Here is a 14486-nt window from a genome sequence, read left to right on the forward strand (position 1 = left end):
CTTAACCAACTTATTCAGTATATAGTAATGTGTGATACAGAGAACATGAATAATACCAGTTTCATAAATGCTCTTATTAATTCTCTGTATAAAGCATTTGGAATATAGTAAAAATTAAATAACTGTTAGGTATTACAATTAGGCGTTGATTTCCCAGGATCACTAACTAGGTAGCAGCACAGACATTTATACTGCCATGTATATTATACTATATTATATTATACATGTAAAAATCATCAATCTTACTTTTATGCATGCTGGAATAAGGGGATCTAAATAAAAGTTATTCATCTTATTTGTGTAGTACATTTAAAATACTTGATATATATCATGTTATCATTACAGCCACTTTGTTAGTTAGGTGCTGCTGCTGCTGCTAAGTCGCTTCAGTCGTGTCCGACTCTGTGCGACCCCATAGACGGCAGCCCACCAGGCTCCCCCGTCCCTGGGATTCTCCAGGCAAGAACACTGGAGTGGGTTGCCATTTCCTTCTCCAATGCATGAAAGTGAAAAGTGAAAGTGAAGTCACTCAGTCGTGTCCGACCCTCAGCGACCCCATGGACTGCAGCCTACCAGGCTCCTCTGTCCACGGGATTTTCCAGGCAGGACTACTGGAGTGGGGAGCCATTGCCTTCTCCATGTTAGTTAGCTAGGTAGAACCAATTTAGCTCCATTTGACATATGAGGGAACTCATGCCCAGCAAGGTTGAAGACCTTGCCTGAAAGCTAGAGCTGGTTAATGCAGGAATACAGCCAGTTCCCCCTGGCTCCCAATCTGGTCCTCCTGTTTGACAAGCAAAGCCTACACAAGTGGCTTTTACAACTTCAGCTTTTGTTTTAACTCAGTAGCCAGTATCTAGATGCTGAATTGATTTCACTTTAAAGAAACAAAGAAATCATCATCTATACAACTAAAACAGAAGAAGCCCTTAGTTATGGGAGATGTAAAGGGTAGGGAAAGCATAAATAAAGAAAATGAGCTGCGATTTATAACCCAAGTTAAACAAAAGGCTCCCTTAAATTTATATCCTCCTGTTTCCACATAATGAGTCAATTAATCTTCTAATGCTTTATAAAAGTAAAAAACACTGCAGTAGCAGCTGGTTTTAATGTTAAAGCTAATTAGGAAAACATTAAGGCAAGAGAAGTGCTGAAGTTACATTTAGCTCAAGAGGAAAGAAGAATGTGTGTGTGCTGTGTTATGGACAAGTATAAAGAAAGAGAAGATAAATTTAAGCCTGTCTTTTATATCCTGCAGCTTGAGTTTCCCAGGAAAGCAGGCTTGAGAGAACGGAGAATGGGCCACCGGTATAAAAAGCTGTTCTAACCAAGACAAGAGAAGGTTAAGGACTATATTTCACAGAGCTACCAGACTGACACTTCTGACTGAATTTATGGATTTTTTCTGCCTGAACTGACTGAATACCCAAGCCACTTGGACACCATTTAGCCCCAGTCCATGACTGTCAGAAAAATTTCTTAATCGTGGGATGATTTGCCACCTGCCACTAAGCAGTACATTTCCATTGCATTTTTAATGACCCCACAAAGTAGCCTCAGGAAAAAAAAATTGTTTTAAAAATTCTTAACACGTATCCCTAACAGATCAAGAGAAATGGAAATTTAAGATCAATATTATGTTTTTTGGGGGATGGGGGTGATAGAAAGGAGAGAGAAAGAAGGCATAAATGTTTTAAGATAAAAGCTTTGGATCAGCTCTTGGTAATTTATGACGGTGCTTCTCAAATTGTAAAGTTATAGTTGAATCACCTGGGGATCTTGTTAAAAATGCAGATTTTTATTCAGAAAGCCTGGGGTGGGGCCTGATCTTCTGCATTTCTAACTAATTCCCAAGCGATTCTGCAGCTGGTCCTTGGAACACTTTGAGTTACAAAGTGTAGAGTGCTTGTTTCAAGGTCCAAATTCAAGGGCATCAATTTTTCTCTTAATCTCTCTGGCTTTCAGTGGTCTAAAATAAACCCACAAAACCCTTTCCTCTAGGATAGGAATTCATTAAATTGACGAACCTAACCTAACAGGAATTAGGGCAGCTTTTTGAATTCGTATAGAAGGGAATACATCATTTTGGGCTGCTAATCACTACTCCAGAGAGGCCAGTTCCAAGCTATTCCTGTGCGTCTGGAGCCCCCTAATGGCTCCAAGCACCCACAGCTGGTCAAGTTTAAATTCAAACAAAAGTTCTCCAGCTAAATTGTGGGAGGGGAAAGATTTTAGAGACTCTTCAGAATCGTGGGGACCAATGTCCAGAATACCTGCCTAACAGTTGCAGAGTATATTATCCAAACTTTGGGCAAATTGTGTTGGGGGAAATAAACTGTCTATTGGGAATGGCAGTTAAGAGTACATCTTCAGGAGAATTATGGTAAGGATGACACATCTGAGTAGTGATGTAAAAAAAAAAGTTATAAAACAGATATAGGTAGTAAAAAAAAAAAAAGCATACATCTTTGAACCTGACTGATTTTGAGTCTTCTAAAAATCTTAAATTAGGTTCAATAAATGTGACAAATGCTCCTGAAAAGCAAAATATTATCAGTTCAGTTCAGTTCATTCGCTCAGTCGTGTCTGACTCTTTGTGACCCCATGAATCACAGCACACCAGGCCTCCCTGTCCATCACCAACTCCTGGAGATCACTCAAACTCATGTCAATCGAGTTGGTGATGCCATCCAGCCATCTCATCCTCTGTTGTCCCTTTCTCCTCCTGCCCCCAATCCCTCCCAGTATCAAGGTCTTTTCCAAAGAGTCAACTCTTCGCATGAGGTGGCCAAAGTATTGGAGTTTCAGCTTCAGCATCAGTCCTTCCAATGAACACCCGGGACCGATTTCCTTTAGGATGGGCTGGTTGGATCTTCTTGCAGTCCAAGGAACTCTCAAGAGTATTCTCCAACACCACAGTTCAAAAGCATCAATTCTTCGGTGCTCAGCTTTCTTCACAGTCCAACTCTCACATCCACACATGACTACTGGAAAAACCATAGCCTTGACTAGATGGACCTTTGTTGGCAAAGTAATGTCTCTGCTTTTGTATATGCTATCTAGGTTGGTCATAACTTTTCTTCCAAGGAGTAAGCGTCTTTTAATTTCATGGCTGCAATCACCATCTGCAGTGATTTTGGAGCCCAAAAAAATAAAGTCAGCCACTGTTTCCACTGTTTCCCCATCTATTTGCCATGAAGTGATGGGACCAGATGCCATGATCTTCGTTTTCTGAATGTTGAGCTTTAAGCCAGCTTTTTCACTCTCCTCTTTCACTTTATTCAGGAAGCTTTTTATTTAAATGTGATTCTCAGACCGGCAGAATCAACATCACCAAGAAATGTATAAGACATGAGAATTGGTGACCCCACTCAAATCTAGTGAATCAAAGCCTCTGCGGGTGAGGCCCGTGATCTGGGAGCTAAGGAGCCCCCGGGGACTCTGATGCCTGCTGAAACTTGCATCATCAACCTGATAAAGGGCTTCCTGGTGGCTCAGACAGTAAAGAATCTGCTTACAGTGTGGGAGACCTGGGTTTGATCCCTGGGTTGAGAAGATCCCCTGGAGGAAGGCATGGAAACCCACTTGAGTATTCTTCCCTGGATGGACAGAGGAGCCTGACAGGCCACAGTCCATGGGGTTGCAAAGAGTTGGACATGACCGAGCAATTAAGCACACCCCCCCCCCCCGCTAATAAAATCACAACCAGACCCTTAGAATTGCAACCCAATGGATTCCAGAAAATTAAAGAACAAAACCCAAACAATCCTTAATGTAAGAGTTACCTGATGTACTTTTACATTTCACCAGTCAACACATTAGTTTCCTGTGGTACCCACCTGTGCGTTGTGCTTCCCTTTGTCATAACCACAATATGATGAGTATTGAGTTCTTCCCATGGACGCCAAGTACTTGAAGTGTTAATTACCAAAAAGCGGTACCTATTCTACTTCTCTTACCTCCACGTCTCTAGCATGAAAAGTTGTCAGTTCAGGAAATTATGGGTGTGGGAGACCTTAGGTCAGGAGCGGGAGAGTCAGGATGCATTTAGCTCTAAGGTGGAGAGTACAGCCCAACTGGGTGATTTTACCACACCCTGTGTATCTCTGAAAAGCTTGGTACCCCCAGGGATGCAACTATATGCACATGAAACAATCTGACAGGAGGAAAGGCTTTTTTCCAAGTAATATAGCCTCCTACTGTGGTTTGCTTCTGTTCTCCTTACCAGTCATTGCATCTTGGTTCTACCACATTACTTTTTCATGGCCTTGAGAACATTTCTTAATTTCTCTAAGCTCTAATTTCCACATTGTAATATTAGGGTTGTAACACCTACTTCATAGGGTCACTGCAAGCATGGAATGAGACAGTGCATTAAAGGGCTTAGCACAGTGCCTGGCGCTCCAACATTTCAATCAACTTTTATTGCTAGGTGCAATTAAAAGAAATACCCTCAGCAGAGGTGGTTCACAGGGAGTCATGACACTTGGCAGACTAGTTCTTCAACAAAAGTCAGGCGTTCCAGCTCATGTTTCACAAGATTTTATGAATACCATCATATCACTCAGTAGATTTTGATTAAAACAATATGCTGTATGGGCAAGATATATACATTCACTATTTTTGAACACGTATTATTTATTGAACAAACTTTTTATGATAATGTATATAGTAAACAATGGGTCATTTTGGTTAACTTAAACTGCATAAATTATCAATTGCTCTTATTCAAGAGAAGATCATTGTAAAAGGTCTTCTTTGTTTCTTTTTCTTTGTTAAACTGATGGTATTGTGTTTTGGTCTTAATGGCTTCAAATTTTCAACTTAGTTTTGACAATGCAATGGATTATAACACAGGAGTTTTGTGAAGATAGTGCTCACCTCCAAATCCAGGTCTCATTGCAAAATCATGGTCCTCTATGTGGAGGATTTGCTTATATTTCAGGGGCCACACTTTGGTACTGTCTTCCTTCCTCATTCTACTTTCTTGTTTGCTGGACCTCCAAGGGAGAAAATTGTTTTTGAGATACATGTGCTTCTGGATATTTTGATTTAGTTTAGCTTTCTGTGCTCAACATGGTATGCTCCAAAATATACACATAAAGCTCATTTTCTCAGTTCATATTACATACAGACAAAGATCAACCAACATTGACTCTTTCTTTCACAAGGGTGGGACAGGTAAGGTAAAGTACCTTGAATGACACACTTGAGTGTGGATGTGGTCCTGACAATGTGGTTTTTAGTAGGGAAACCTAGTCACTAGCACCTGGGTGGAGATGATCAACATTCAGATCCATGGACCCTAACCCAGATCAACTAAACCAGAACCAGAGGACACAGGGCCTGGGAATCTGCATTCAACGTGGTACCTGAGTGATTCTTGGAGTCACAGAAGTTAAACTACCTCTTGCACTAAGATAATGTTAAGAAAAAAAAAAAGAAAGACCTGAAAATTGTAAACTGATGAAAACAGTGTTTTACAAAATGTGCAAAAAGTATAGGTGCTGCTTCGGATTCGAGGAAGAATGCCTGTAGCAGATTCTGGAACTGAGGGAGGGCTATGGGCATGGAGAGGAATCCCAGGGGAAAATGGGTGATCTGACAGTTGACTGGACCTGAGATTGGTCCAGTGGTGAAGCAGGCACACTTCCTAGGGCCAAGGCAGAGCGGGTGGCCTCTCCAGTGTGCGTGGAGACCTGACCTGGGAGTGAAGCCCGTGGCTCCCTGGCTCTGAACTCAGGCAAGTTGCTGGGTCTCCTGACTCATTTCCTGTGCCACATACTTCCCAGACATGTTCTAACTCTGTAAGTGACATGCAGCCGACTTCTTGTCCCAGGTGCCTGAGACCTTGCTCAGTCCCTCTTCCAGAAGAACATTCCTGGGCTCCCCTGGTGTCTCAGTGGTAAAGAGTCCGCCTGCCAATGCAGGAGACACAGGTTCCATCCCTGGTCCGGGAAGATCCCACATGCCGTGGGGCAACGAAGCCATGCACAGCTATTGTGCACGGAGCGTGGCAACTGCAACAAGGGAGGCCACCGAAATGAGAAGCTTGCAGCTGGAGAGTAAGCCAGCTCGCTGCAATTAGAGAGAGCCCACATAGCAACGAAGACCCAGCACAGCCATAAATAAGTAAATGAAATTATTAAAAAAAAAAATTCCACACCCTCTTGCCTGGCCAGTGGGAAGTGCAGGGAGATGGGAGGAGGACCTAGCACACAATAGGCCCTCAATAAAAGCTGGCTGGTGTTGCACTTTAAAAAGAACATTCCTGTCACCATCACTGTCTTCGTCAGCAGCAGCAATAACACAAGACGCTGATTTCTGCTAGGCAAGTTCTAGTTACTCTTTCTTGATTGGCTTTTGCATTGATACATGTCTTCTTCAGGAAATACACATCAATTTTTAACATAATACTTATGGACACAATTTCTTAACTTAATACTTTGATGGTGAGAATTTCACATCCTGAAGCAGTTGGTTTAAGAAATATGTCCAGGTTTATGGGCTCCGGAGAGCACCCACTATGATGTTTAAGTACAGACGTTTCTGGCTGAAACCCTCAGAGATTTATGTATGCATTTTTGCCATTGATAGAAATAGGGAAGTTGGAAGAACAAATCTGATTTTGTGTAGAAGACAAATGAGTTTGATTTTAAATACAAGTCATTTTATCCTATGAATAACTGACACAGAGAACTATTTCTTCCAAGCATCTCTTAACTAGAAAACCTCTTTCAAGGAGCTAGAGTGATCCATTGATTGCACAAGTAATAGCAGCTGGTTTTTATTAAATGCCTGTTGTGTTCCAGGACCCCTACCACATGGTTTGTAAGTACTATATTCTTTGGTATGAATCTCAATTACCAGGTTTGCTGGGCTCCATGCCCAGAGTTTCTAATTCCATAGTTTTAGGGTATTGAGAATTTGCATTTATAACAATTTCTCAGGAGAACTACTGGTCTGGAAAATAATAGATGTTTTATAAAAGCTAGCTGGTTATTATTTTAAGAAAAATTAGAATGTTACCTTGGGTGGAAATTCATGGAAATTTGTGAACTTCTTTAGTAATATGACACAATGGTAATCTCTAGTACTCTTTTCAAAAGCATAGCCCTCCAGAGATTGGAAGGGATGAATCTTAATTAAGAATCCCCAGAATACCCATCTCAGAAATTCCATCCAGAGGAACAAAAAAAATTAAAAAATTAAAAATAGAACATAGGAAAGCAAAGACAGAATGCCCTTCCCCTAAATACCACCCTGTCCCTGTCTGGGAGTTGTGTTATTCTGTATGTTGTATCTTTCGCATGTAGCTTCCCTAATGGACAAAATAAAAAAAACAATCCTAATAAATTTCCAGAATTGTAATCCTAATAAATAAATAAATAAAGAATCCCCAGAACAATGAACATGCAGCCTGCTACCAAAGGCAAGAGGCTTCCCAGGTGGCACAGTGGTTACAAATCTGCTTGTTAAGCAGGAGACAGGGTTTGATCCCTGGGTTGGCAAGATCCCCTGGAGCAGGAAATGGCAACCCACTCCAGTGTTCCTGACTGGGAAATCCCACGGGCAGAGGAGCCTGGCAGGCTACAGCCCATGGGGTCTCAGAGCTGCACATGGCCGAATGACTGAGCGTGCATGCGTGAACGGCCCTCCTGGCAGTACCTGCAACCACACACACCTCTTCTTACCTGAGGGCTCCGCTTGTGTGTAGTGAGATGTCCTGTGTTTACTAATTTTTGACTTTATACACCATCTATTTCTCAAAAAGGTTTCAGAGGCTTAGACACCCTCTGAAATAATTTTGAAAACCTCACACATATTTAAGTAGTCATCTTCAATTTTTTAATCATAAAATTTAATATTAAATATTGATAATTTAAAATAAAACTTATATTCCTCCTTTAAATGTATCCAATGAGCCTGAAATACTCAAAATATGCATTTTGATATACATGAATAAGCTTCTCTTTAAAAACCAGAAGTTTTGTCTTCTCGTTCTTTGTTTTCTTGAAACTTGCATTTCCATTTTATTTTCTTCATTGAATTTTATCACCTATCATACTTCCTTCCGAGAAGACATGTATACACATTGAAAGAAATTCTTTTGTAACCTCTATGACTATTAAAAATGGGGTAAAACATAACTCATATAAACGTTGATAAATAATTATTAAAATTATGATTATATTTGATTGGAGAAGTATTTCTTAATAAAGTGATGGTACATTTTCCCTATTTTGTATATCTGTGTATGGATATTACTCATTGCACTTGTTATTTCTTGTCTCTTTTGATAAAGCCCTTCTAATAGCTGTGAGGCGATATTTCATGGTTTTGATTTACATTTCCTTGATCCTATTTTTCACTTCTATAGATGAAAATACAGAAAAACTTTGCTCATGGACATGGAATTGGAAGAAATTTTGTTTCAGGACTATAACTTAAACAACTCCATCTTACTTATTTTTCAAAATTCACATTGTGGTGTATCATCAAGAATTCTTTCTAATGATTTGTAACCTGACAAATTCAGTGGGTTCTTTCTTCAATATTGTTGAAAGCACACACACAAAAAAGAAAACCAGAAAAAAGGAAAACACTCAGTTTGGAAAAGGATGTGTCATTTAAACTAAAGTCATCAGCTACCTTAACAGCATCTGTAATGGATTCTTTGTACCCAGGCGGGTTTTATCCACTCGTGTAACACACATAGTTAAGATTCAGACAAAAGAGGTGTGTGTGCTTTTATTTTGTTAAATGGGACAGAGCAATCACTAAAGAGAGGCTACGGAGAAGACTGCAGGCAAATTTTCAGGAGGATCCATTTTAGGAAAGAGGTCAGAGGAAGTCAGAGATCCAGAAATAATTATTTTAAAACTTTCCATGCTCACATGTGCCTCTGAGAGCTTGCATGCACCCTTAGGGAACCATTATACTCTAGTAGCGTAAGTGTCCTATTTGAAGACCCCTGACTTGAAAAAAAAAAGCATACAAGTAGAAAGTTAATCAAATGAAGACAAATAGAACAGACAAAGGCAAGAGAAGCAAATGTGCCTAATAAGGGAGGTTAATTTATGACAGAGAACCAGATTTAGCTCAGAATTTTCTGGTCTGATTCCATCTAAGAATCATTTGAAGCCCCTTTGTCTTCTGCCTTCTTCTCTTTCCTAGAAAAAATGATTCTGCTTTTAGTCATTACTGAAAGAAAACTTTTGCATTAAATTGGAAAATTTTGCATGAAAACCTGAATACTTCTTTTGAAAAATCAGGAAATCTAGTGACACCGGGCTGAAGTTCTCTTCCAAGAAAAGTCTTAACCTGACCAGCCTCTGCCTCCAGAGGAACATTGAGCCAATAATTACCTCAGTCTCCGCCAGTCACTTCTATATTACTTGCATAGCAGTTTGAATTGGCAGTCTCTAGGACACTCCAGTCCTCTTGCCTGGAAAATCCCATGGCCAGAGGAGCCTGGTGGGCTGCAGTCCATGGGGTCGCTCAGAGTCAGATACGACTGAGTGACTTCACTTTCACACATTGGAGAAGGCGATGGCAACCCACTCCAGAGTTCTTGCTTGGAGAATCCCAGGGACGGGGGAGCCCAGTGGGCTGCTGTCTATGGGGTCGCACAGAGTCGGACACGACTAAAGCGACTTAGCAGCAGCAGCAACAACAGCAGGACACTCCTGGCGTCTACATTAGGTTCTCGATGTGCTAGTAAATGTTTAACAAGAGACAGCCCAGGAAAAAAAAGCCCTGTTTGTAGTGTTTGCTGATTTCCATACTGTCATCATAGCTGATTTCAAGCTATGGATATGAATGAGAAGGGTGTAGCCCGTAGTATAGTATAGTACAATACAATACAATGTAATATAAGTTTTGTGTACGGTAGTATATATATTACAGTTTATATGATAAGATAGTATTCTATATTAGTGTAATACACAATACCACCTATACAGTGGTATAGTATACTATAAGTTGTATACTGCACAGTATATACCACACTCTACTATATACTCATATATAGTATACATAGTACTAGTATACCGTATACAGTTACACTATAGTATGTAGTATGTACTATAATACATTGAATGCAGGAGGAGAAGGGGATAACAGGGGATGAGATGGTTAGATGGCATCATCGACTCAGTCTGTTCAGTTCAGTTCAGTCGCTCAGTCGTGTCCGACTCTTCATCGACTCAGTGGACATGAATTTGAGCAAACTCCAGGAGATAGTGAAGGACAGGGAAGCCTGGTGTGCTGCAGTCCATGGGGTTGCAAAGACTTGGACATGACTGAGTGCCTGAACAACAATAACATAGCATAATATATTCCAGTATAGTGTAGCATTTCTTCCAGACATAAATAGATATAAATAGTGGAGAACAATACACGATAGTAACATGTAGTAAAGTAGTTAGGAAATGGTGAACTTTAAGTATTTATTACTTTCATTAAAAATAATTTATTTAATTGTATGTCTCTATAAGTTAATTTTTAATAAGTTTATTTTTAGCAGCCTTAAACTTTCACAACTGGCTCTTGCAAGCTGATTTACACAGAACCTGGGCACTCTGCTGATTACTCTTAAGGCTGAGACAGTATGTTCTTCTCAATTCCCAACCCAATACTCGTCATTACAGAAGGCACTCAATACAACTGTTGAAAGGATGAATAAATATTCAGCAAGTCTGGATGCCTAATCTTCTTTGCATCACTGGGGAGCCAGATCTCTCCCCTAGGCCAAACAGGAACATTTTCCCCTGCCATACCTAATTTATTCACCAACTCCTCCTCTCCCCTACCCTGTTTTTAAGAAATAAAGGGATGAATCTTTGGATGAAATATTTTTAAAGTATTTGGATAAAAAAGAGAGTCTTTGGGCAAAGGGCAAAATTATATTCTGAATGTAAAGAGTTAATAGCCTATTTAAGGATAAACGGCCTGACTGTAGGAAAACTGGCTCAAAATAATGTACATCAATGTGACCTAATTTATACAAATATATTTCCTAATTTTCAAAGAAAGATCAAGTCGTCTTTCCACGCTCATTCTATTAGTTCTCTTGCATTATGAGTTGGCATTACTGACTCGACGGACGTGAGTTTGAGCAAGCTCCGGGAATTGGCTATGGACAGGGAAGCCTGGCTTGCTGCAGTCCATGGGGTTGCAGAGTTGGACATGACTGAACGACTGAAATGAACTGAATTGAACTTATGAAAGTGTGGATTATTAATTCATTACTTATTTAATTATTGATAATCAGATCATGTGTGGGGTAAAGAACCTCACAGCGTTTATTCATATACTAAGGTCTAAATTATTCTGGGTTCCTTACTCTATAAACTATCTTACACGGTAATTTCTGTATTTTTGTCAAAATGCCTTAAAATCTGCCTGAAAGGGTGCTGAGTGACAGCTCAGAAGCTGGCTGGCTGCATTACTCTGTCCACTGGGGAAATGCATGGCTTTCATCTTAAGTGGCTGCTTCTGAACCAGGGTGTATATTTTATGCCATCCCTGGAGTCCTAGAGGGTTTTTCTTTGAAGAACAAAAGAGGTAGGCATAAATTTTAATGAATCATATTGTGGCTTATCACTTAGGATATAGAGAAGTGAAAACAAACATTCTTGGCCCCATAGAGTAGAAAGCCCAGGGTTCCCTCTTTAACTGGAGTCTAAAAATGAGACACTTCACATAAGAGGGAAATTCTCACACCACCACAAAGGAAGATGTTTTCTTCTTGTCCATTAAATGACACCTACAAAATACACATGCCAGATTTTTCTCCAGCAATTCTCCCATCAATAGAGGGCTGGTGAGACTGGTGAGTCCCTATGACTATCTCCCTTCTTATCTGCACATCCACCAAACAAACTGGGCAAACCCCTACTGTTTAAGTCACAGATGATATTTTAAGCAATCTCAAATTGTTTCAAAATTAGATACATTATACTACTAAAACATACTAGATGTTATAAGCAGCCTGAAAAAAACATACAGCCTGGTTGGATAGCCTCACATTTCCTGAATATTGCTTGCCTAATTGCCTCAGGGAAGACAGAAAGTGTTTAAACAGGACAAGACTTCATAACATCATAGATCTGAGTGTGGAAGCCAAGTCTGGAAGGGAAGTATGGGAGATGGTTTTTGATTTCTAAGAGCAGAGCAGGAATCAGGATTCTAGCGACCCCTCCTCCCCACTCCCCTACAGTGCTTTTGTTTTTGGTCATTAAACCTGAGGCTTCAGAAGGATTTATTAAATTTTTATGTTCCCTTTCCTGATCTTATAGTGAGTGCTTCATAAATATTCAAAATGTGAGGGCAATCTGGCTGAAACATACGTCACCAAGGTTGGCTGGGTGATCACAATCACTTTCATTCCTCAATTTCTCCTCCTGGGTCTTTTTGGGAATCTTGCACTTGGTGAAAACGAAAGACTTTCCCTAGGACAGGAGGGTATTCACTGGTTATTAAAGTTACCTGGGTGGTACTAGGCATTGCACTGGGCTGCGTGCATGCTCAGTTGCTCACTTGTGTCTGCTTCTTTGCAGCCCCCAGGCTCCTCTGTCCATGGGATTTCCCAAGCAAGAACACTGGAGTGGGTTGCCATTTCTTTCTCCAAGGGATCCTCCTGACCCATGGATCAAACTCTGGTCTCCTGCACTGCAGGCAGACTCTTTACCACTGAGTCACTAGGGAAGCATTACCTGTGTACTATGGTGACTAGTTGTTCTAGTTTGCCTGAGACTGAGGGGGTTCCTAGGACTTCTAGCACTGAAGACCATGGCTGCTAAGCCGCTTCAGTCGTGTCCAACTCTGCGCGACCCCATAGATGGCAGCCCACCAGGCTCCCCCGTCCCTGGGATTCTCCAGGCAAGAACAACGAAGTGGGTTGCCATCTCTTTCTCCAATTCATGAAAGTGAAAAGTGAAAGTGAAGTAACTCAGTCGTGTCCGACTCTGAGCAACCCCGTGGACTGCAGCCCACCAGGCTCCTCCATCCATGGGATCTTCCAGGCAAAAGTACTGGAGTGGGGTGCCATTGCCTTCTCCGAAAGACCATGGAGCCCCAGGCAAATCAGATGAACTGGTCATTCTAGTAGAGAGCTATGCCCCTTCACTAGCAGATTCAAACATACCTTGATTATTGATGACAGGATAATAATGACAATGTATTGACATTCAGGATGGTATTTCAAAGACAATTTACCAAATGGAAAACGAATCTTGGAAAACAACAAATGGCTTTGATGCCTTTCAGTACTGCCTCATCAATATACGGAACTGTATACACTCTGACATCAGAAATCGGTACTTACACTAATTTCTACTCCAAAATTTTTGATGGAACATTAAACTCATGTCATTATCAATAATAAATGCATTGCTCACTGGAGAAATACAATCCCTGAGAGAAGACTCATACAAGAGCCCTTTAACTACTTTGAATAAAATTAAGCATGTAAATGCCAGCATGGACCCCAGATTCTGTTCTTTCTATGATAACCAGAAGTGATTTATTTTGATGAGTGAGCACTCTCTCTAGGGACAATCACTACCACAAATGTGTGCTACCATTAAAGGTATATTTCCATAGGTCTGAGGCAGCTGGTTGGAGAAGGCAATGGCACCCCACTCCAGTACTCTTGCCTGGAAAATCCCATGGACGGAGGAGCCTGGTAGGCTGCAGTCCATGAGGTTGCTAAGAATCGGACACGACTGCCTCACTTTCATGTATTGGAGAAGGAAATGGCAACCCACTTCAGTGTTCTTGCCTGGAGAATCCCAGAGATGGGGGAGCCTGGTGGGCTGCCATCTGGGGTCACACAGAGTCGGACAGGACTGAAGCGACTTAGCAGCAGCAGCAGCAGAGGCAGCTGGTGAGAGAAATTGGGACTAGAGTATGGCTGTCTTACCGAGTCTGTTCCATTGAAGAGGAGCAGCGAGGGTGGGGCGTCTTGATTTCAGCAACAGCAGAAGCATTTGGCATCAGTGTGATCCAGACGCAGGTGAAGAAAACCAGCCGGGAAGCCAGGATCATCTCTTCCAAAAGAAAGAAATGTGGACGGATACAACCAATGCTGTTAGCAATACTGCTTCTTCACGTGTCCTTTTAAAAGTAATTAGAGTGCCAGGTGAAAAGGTATCAAGGAAGAAAGAGAGACATTGCTTTCAGGGCTGTGTCCTTTGTTCTAGTAGCTTAAGTGGAGTGACATGATTTAGAGGCAAACATCTGTCTGGATCATCAGCCATTCAAGAAAAACAAAGCAGATTTTTTCCTTTTCCGTTCCCATCCTCTAGTTCCTCTTTGCAGGGAAGGTTCTTAGTGCGATGCTTGATCCTGGACTCAATAAACTCGCAGCGGCGGTAGTACACAGACAAAGAAGTGAGGTTAGGCTTTAAGTCCCCTTAATCCAACACAATATCATTTGAATATATTTAGCGACTCAGCAAAATAATATGCTTAATGAGAAC

At 41.0% G+C, this 14486-nt stretch overlaps 1 protein-coding gene across 1 annotated transcript in view; it reads right to left on the reverse strand.

Moving 5' to 3' along the window:
• The window catches only part of GABRR3 (gamma-aminobutyric acid type A receptor rho3 subunit), a 46948-nt gene extending 32896 nt beyond the window's left edge, over positions 1-14052 (reverse strand). Inside the window, exons 1-2 of the mRNA XM_005674816.2 lie at positions 13928-14052; positions 4882-4994 (exon numbers count right to left, since the gene is read on the reverse strand). Of these exons, the coding sequence (XP_005674873.1) occupies positions 4882-4994; positions 13928-14052 (238 nt within the window). The remainder of the gene's footprint in view (positions 1-4881; positions 4995-13927) is intronic.

The sequence above is a fragment of the Capra hircus genome, chromosome 1 (genome assembly GCF_001704415.2).
Source record: "Capra hircus breed San Clemente chromosome 1, ASM170441v1, whole genome shotgun sequence".
Classification (NCBI taxonomy): domain Eukaryota; kingdom Metazoa; phylum Chordata; class Mammalia; order Artiodactyla; family Bovidae; genus Capra; species Capra hircus.